We start from the raw sequence: 7,340 nt of genomic DNA on the forward strand, positions 1-7,340 counted from the left end.
AACGCTCACATCTACCCATGTGATTCCCAAGACTGAGCTATCATTGTCGTCCGTTTCTTGCTTGTGAAGGGGTTTGTCCTCGGTTCATGCTGAAGGCAGTGTCCCGAGACTATGCATGCCGGGGCAAGATCTATGGGAAGCGTTTTCCGGCCGAGCAAACTTGATTTCGTCACTGCGATAAGTCCTATCCGCACTCTCTGACCCTGTCCGCCGTACACAGTAGCACCCTAAACACATAGCGATGGCCCTCCACGCGCCCCCGGCTGCTGCTTTTCACTTCTGTGGTACACGTGCAGGCTACATATGACGGCGAGCGTGATGGCGACACTGATGACGAGCACCGACACCAAATAGTACCTAAAGAGCGACATCGGATTCGAGTTTTTCGGAAGGTTGTCTCCCACAAGCGTAAGGAAGGCCGCAATGGACAGCAGCACCGTCAGGCAAAAGGAGATGCGCTCCCCGCACTCGGTAGGGATCAGGAAGACCAGGATATTCAACGCGGACATAATTATCAATGGAAGTATCACATTCACTATCGCAAATCGGGGTTTCCTCTCTAACACGACATTGAACCTAACCACGAAGCTGTAAGCCTCTGATGTCACACTTGTGTCCATTAGATCCCAGGCGCCATTAGGTGAGAAGTATGTCAATTGCACTTTGTGGTTTAACGGACATAGACTCATTTTATCGAAACCGTATTTTGCCGGCATGAAGTCAAGGCTGCATGTTTGCGTATCCCAGCGATAGAAAGAAAAGCCCAGTAAAGTCAATAGACATAATAACTCAGTGAGTACAAGCCTATACATGAGCTATTGGAGTCCCAATTGGTTCTGTCGACTTCCTCTCAGACGGGCATTCGTCGCAGCGCAGCATATGAAGCCTGATTTAAAGTTTTGTCTCATGCATGCAAAAGTTCTGACATAGAAGGGACTTAGTCTTCTGGCTTCTTTAATCGGTCCAATATCTGGTATTCGCACATTTTACTGAATTCCTATTCCTTACATATTAATTAATACAAAATGACCCCTATTTTTTAAAAACGCGCTCTAAACGTTACATTAAAACATGTGGACCGTGCTCTGTGACAAGGGGGTTTAATGCCTGTGCGTTAAGTGTCTTTCCAGATTAGCCTGTGCAGTCCGCATAGGCTAATCAGGGACGACACTTTCCGCATACACTGGAGTTTTGCTAAGAAAAGACTTTCTTTTAACACAAAAATCATAAAAGCGGACTGCACAGGCTAATTTGGGACGACACTTTACGAGCATGTGTTAAACCCCTTTTTCACAGATCACGACCCATGTTAATGTCAGTTTTGGCAGAATCAGCAAATTCATTTATTTGGTCACATGCTGATCAGGTAAACGTAAATGTTACCACACAAATGAAATACTTAACAAAACATCGCATAAATAAGTAAATGACTACGCGAATAAATTATTGGTTAACACCGTTAGTGTTATCAAGATGCGACAAAGTAAGGTACAACTTTCGTTTTAATACAGCATTGCTAATACATTAAGAAAAACTTCTTAATTGTGAAGTGTAAGCACTTGCCATCATAGATTCGAACTTATTGACAATGTAAAGCGAGTAGTTAACTTAATACTTAACCACTACATCTCTAGTACACATACATTTTCATAAAACGTGATATTCCGATTTCTACAGAGTTTGCAGTTCCTATTTTGTCTTGCAATGTTTTTGTATCTATCAGTTTCTAATGAGTTGCTCACTCCTTACTAATTGAATCTTGTCAAAGCTTTTCAATGGCAATCGTTTATAACAATTTCAATATTTTGTTATGCATGATCCTTGTCAGCATAATTATGTAACTTACTTTGCGAATTTATCAAAATAGACCATGACTGGGCGTGTTGATCTCGAAGTCGTTGTTTGAGTTTTGGATAATGGTTTGTTATGTTAAAGGGATCTTTTCACGGTTTGGTAAATTGACAAAATTGAGAAAAGTTGTTTCAGATTCGCAAATTTTCGTTTTAGCTATGATATTTGTGAGGAAACAGTATAACTGAACATTTACCATGGTCTAATCTAGCCATTATATGCATCTTTTGACGATTTAAAAACCTAAAAATTATAAAGCGTTGCAACGCGAAACGATTGAATAATTTGGAGAGTTCAGTTGTTGTCGTTTAAATTTGTGAAACTACGAAGATTGCTTATATAACGTATAAAATACGCCTCTCATGTATGCTTGGCAGGATGGCCCAGTGGGCTAATGCGTTTTTACTCCAGGATACCAGGGGTCACTGGTTCGAGCCCTGCTGCAGGCTACTCCTTTTTCCTTTTTTAAATTTTATTTTTGATTTTTTTACTGGAGCTTTTAAAATCCAATGTTTACATTTATCAATATAAAGCATTTAATGACAAACTTGGAAACATGCAAAAATCTGTGACAAGGCCCCTTTAACGTCTTCATGCAAATTATAACTTAAACTTATTTTGTCAATACGGTCTTTAATAGCTTTTCACCAGTAAAGTTTTATATGACTGTTAGACAGTGCATTATATGTATTATATATGATATTATTGTCGTACATTAATCATATTATTGGCTTTAGTGAATTCATAATTTTGCACTATAGTTAAAGAGTCCTCTCTTAACAGGTTACAAATAATTCACCTAGCACGGCAACATTTGATGTCTGTTTGTGGACAACTCAAATATATTTGAGACGTATTGTGTCAACCTTATTGTTTTTATAGACATCCACAAACTCCTCTAACTTAAACATATCAGTATTTAGAGGAAATATTAAGAATTTATATTCCACTGGTGCATTATTTTTATCTTTAAAGAAGTAATAATGTTTGAGCAACACCGTACTTAATTTCGCTATTCAATTCAATGCTAAATCAAATCTGCGATGCTGCATCGAATCGGGGTGCAAAAATCATGAATGTTGGATCATGATTATTATTTAAAACTGGAACGTCAGTCTGATTTACACACCGGTAATCATAATGTCTGACATGCCAAGGTCTTCAATAGCCTAACGTAAAAAATATTTCATATGATATGTAAAAGCGTGGCGTTAACTTTATTATTATCCGACTATGAGGATACCAATTCCATCATCTCCGATTTCGTTTCCCATAATCACTGCTGATTTGTACGACAAAAACTTCAACATCGAGTCCGACTGGCCCAACATTATTCTCACTTAAATAAAAATTACTTTAATAATATTTTATTGCATTTTCTTTCGTACATGCATTCATACAAATATACATATGGTGCATAGTGCATAGAGTAGATATACTACAAATTGATATTATCGAATGTATAGAAAAAAGCAAAAGGGTTGGATAACAAGTTTTTACAACATTCGATGACGACCCTTCCCAGTATTTCCGATTCGGTAAATAGGGACATTGAACGCGCACATCTTGAGTGTAATATAAACAATTTAGTAAGTAAATAAACAGACTTGCTGACGACAAAAACATTTGGGAAATGTTTACACTCCAAATAGTTAAGAGAAAAAGGTACGCTAAGTTTTAAGAGAATGTTCTAATATAGGAATTAACTAAACTAAACATATATATATATATACACACAAAAAGTGAAAAAAAAATGTTTTTTTAATTAATTGCTCCACAACAAAGAATACTTAATTACAATAAATTGCTCCACACAACCCAGCTCTACAAACTACAAAATAGCACATAATCTACAGAGAAAATGATTGAACTCTGAAATATAAATAAAACAAGCGAAAACATTGCAAATATTTTTACAGTCAAATATTTATATGAACCTGTTTGAAGTCTTCCAAACATAACACATTGTTTTGGTTATCAGTTAGTTCTGGGATATCGTATAATAGTTTGTTTGCATTAAGAGTGTGGTACGGACGAGTGTTGGTAAAGAGCACGATACGTTGCTCGGAGAAAAGAGGACATTTGAAGAAGAAATGATATACGTCATCGACAGGACTATTACAAGCGCATTTTGAATTGTCACGTAGGTGGTTTAAGTGTTAATCGGAATTTAAGTCGCTACAGTGGTTTCTTAGCCATGCATGTAAAATATTTTGCTTTCGTTCGCCAACTAGGAAAACGAAGGAACTATAGGAGGATTGTACTGCCGCTTTACTGAACTTTTAAAACAAGAAAGTGTTGGTAAAGACCTTGTTTCGTTGTCAAGTTCGTTCCAGAACTTAAGAGACGAAGGAATAGTTGAATTTCAGTAAATCGCAAGTCTGCGGGCAATTATTGCATAGTCGCCACGATTACGTAACAAGTAAGGAATGTTATCTGTTGTGGCTGGGAAAATATCGTTTAAATATTGTGGTAAGGCACTTTTATTGTGTTTATATACGAAAGCAAGTTTTTGAATTTTCCGTCTGTCATCGAGAGAAACCCGACCAATTTCTTTTAGAAGTAGAGTAATTTTAGTTGATCTTGTTAATCCTGTTACAATACGAGCTGCATCCAATTGAATTTTGTCAAACAGTTCTTGTTCGTATTTTGCGCAGTTGTCCCAAACAACGGACGCATACTCTAACAAAGGTCTTAGATATGAAACGTATATCGGATTTAGTGTTTCTCGCTTGAGCTTGTATTTTAGCATTCACATGGATCCAAGGATTTGGGAAGCTGATTTTGTAATATTGTCAATATGTTTGTGTCATGAACCGTCTTCAATTAGCGTAATACCGAGATGTCTATGTTCTTTTAGATAGGATAAATGGGATACATAAATATTAACTATTTAGCGATAACTGTTCATTGAAAGGTCTTTTATTTAACCAACAATGCTTAGTAATGCGTTTTCACAAGCTTAAATCACTTTTTACGCTATATATTATAACTTATAAGTGAAACTTAAACCATGTTTGAATGTGTATATATTTTATTAATGGAATCATACTTTTGAATTTTTGCGATTATAACATTTTACAAATTAGTTAAAAACCATTATTAATAAAAAAAATGTACGTGTAACTCAATTCGTGTTATACTTTGAATAGTTTGTTCACATAAATATACATTGTATTTACAAGGGAAAAACAGCAAACGGATTTATGGTTCAGTACATGTTAAAAAGGTTTATTTAAACACATTTTATGAGAGAGAAAAAACACAGATACAAAATCTACCTAATACATATAGTTTATTTTTTTAAATCAAATAATTTCAGTTTCTCTCAAAATTACACATGTATAATTAATATATATTTAAAATGAGGCTGCGTTATGAGTGGACCCGGAGTGTGTCCCAGCACTCTACCTAATTTACTGACTAGAATGACACAAGTTGGGAAGCATTTTCCATGATAGGTTAGAGAGCAATTAACCTGGTAGCCGAGGTAACAAGCGCGTGTACCAACAACTGTGCTTAACAGGCTGTTCCAACTTCTTTTATACGAAATCCTGGGCTGTTAAAATACTATTCAGGTAGCAAACAAATTGACATGTAGATAAAGTGCTTATATTACGCAATCGTATACCAAAACAGTTAAGTTGGTGTAATTCGTCGTCGAAAACAGCTAAAGCAACATTCTTCTGAAAAGCATAATGTTTGCGTAAGAAAGTTCATGAACATCATGTTTTTGATTTTAAGGTAGTTGTACATAGCTGTACGGCACTTAATTTTGATGTGTTCTTTAAAATTTAGTGTTTCGTCTAAAAATGCACCCACATACCGTATGCATTTTTCTGCTTTAACAGTGTCACCAGCAATATCTATTTCTTTAGATTGACATTTATTTAATTGGGGTCTACTACCGAACATGATGAATTCCGTTTTTGATGCGTTCATTTTCAGTTTAATGCATGAGCGTCAAGTGTCGTCCCAGATTAGCCTATGTAGTTCGCACAGGCTAATCAGAGACGACACTCTCCCCTAAACTATATTTTTTTCAAAGAAGATATTTTCTTTAAACGAAAAATATCATACAAGCGGAACGTGTCGTCCCTCATAAGCCTTTGCAGACTGCACTGGTTAATCCGGGGCGACACTTTACGCACATGCATGAAACCTCCTTTTCACAGAGCGCATGTTTTGCATAACTCGTTCATAGATTTACATTGTGATAAATGATCATCAAAAAGCACAGCGTGTCTGTTATAAGAAGAAGAATGAAAAACATAAAAAATACTTTATCCAAGGCAATGCTCACTTCTTCCCATGTGATTTCCAAGACTGAGCTATCACTGTCGTCCGTTTCTTTCTTCTGAAGGGATTTGTCCTCGGGACGAGATGAAGGCAGAGTCCCGTTACTATGTGTAGGTCGGTCCAGTATTACATTACGATGGGTGTGGATCGAATACGGCATTGAATACATGCCGGGGGAAGATCTATGGGAAGCGTTTTCCGGCCGAGCATACTTGATTTCGTCACTGCGATAAGTCCTATCCGCACTCTCTGACCCTGCCCGCCGTACACAGTAGCACCCTAAACACATAGCGATGGCCCTCCACGCGCCTCCCGGCTGCTGCTTTTCACTTCTGTGGTACACGTGCAGGCTGCATATGACGGCGAGCGTGATGGCGACACTGATGACGAGCACCGACACCAGATAGTAGCTAAACAGCGACATCGGATTCGAGTTTTTCGGAAGGTTGTCTCCCACGAGCGTCAGGAAAACCGCAATGGACAGCAGCACCGTCAGGCAAAAGGAGATGCGCTCCCCGCACTCGGTAGGGATCAGAAAGACCAGGATATTCAACGCGGACATAATTATCAATGGAAGAAGCACATTTACTATCGCAAATCGAGGCTTCCTCTCTAACACGACATTGAAATTAACCATGAAGCTGTAAATCTCTGATGTAACGCTTGTGTCCATGAGATCCCAGGCGCCATTAGGCGAGTAGTAGGTCAATTCAACTTTGTGATATAGTGGATATAGACTCATTTTATCGAAACCGTAGTTTGCCGGCATGAAATTAAGGCTGCATGTTTGCGTATCCCAGGGATAGAAAGTGACGTCGACGTTGCAAGATGATGTAAACACGTTGCCTGTATAATACACGCAAATCCCCGACGCATTGACTTTCACTGTATGCCAGTCCTCAGACAAACGTTCATTTTTATTAACATTGTTCATAAGCATCATTTGTGGAACCCAAATCTTGCTGACGTCAATATAGAGATTATCAATACCGCCGTAGTCCTTAGGGTCCCAAACCAGTCGCTTATCCTGCCATGCGAGGTACAATAGCGCAGTAAATGATATTTTCTCTTCGACTTCGTTAAAATCTTGAATAGAGACGAGATCCATCCATATGGACACTACGACCTGTATCGACTCATTCAACACAGGCCTGAACATTTTGCTGTAACCCACCATTAAGTCACTAAAT

At 37.8% G+C, this 7,340-nt stretch overlaps 1 protein-coding gene across 1 annotated transcript; it reads right to left on the reverse strand.

Annotated features, from left to right (window-relative positions):
• Nucleotides 1-227: 227 nt before the first annotated feature.
• Nucleotides 228-7,327, reverse strand: LOC127872317 (neuronal acetylcholine receptor subunit beta-2-like). Its single transcript, XM_052415645.1, has 2 exons — nucleotides 6,155-7,327; nucleotides 228-596 (listed from the first exon to the last, which is right to left on the reverse strand). The coding sequence occupies exons 1-2, from the start codon at nucleotides 7,325-7,327 to the stop codon at nucleotides 228-230; spliced, it is 1,542 nt and encodes a 513-aa protein (XP_052271605.1).
• Nucleotides 7,328-7,340: the final 13 nt, after the last annotated feature.

Source organism: Dreissena polymorpha, chromosome 3, assembly GCF_020536995.1.
Source record: "Dreissena polymorpha isolate Duluth1 chromosome 3, UMN_Dpol_1.0, whole genome shotgun sequence".
In the NCBI taxonomy this organism is placed as follows: Eukaryota; Metazoa; Mollusca; class Bivalvia; order Myida; family Dreissenidae; genus Dreissena; species Dreissena polymorpha.

Bases quoted from the DNA above. Each gene is read 5' to 3' on its own strand.
- LOC127872317 (XM_052415645.1), bottom strand. From the start codon at position 7,327: ATGGTGGGTTACAGCAAAATGTTCAGGCCTGTGTTGAATGAGTCGATA. The intron at 597-6,154 runs GTGAGCATTGCC...GTGACATCAGAG, and splicing joins TGGAAATCACATGGGAAGAA to GCTTACAGCTTCGTGGTTAG.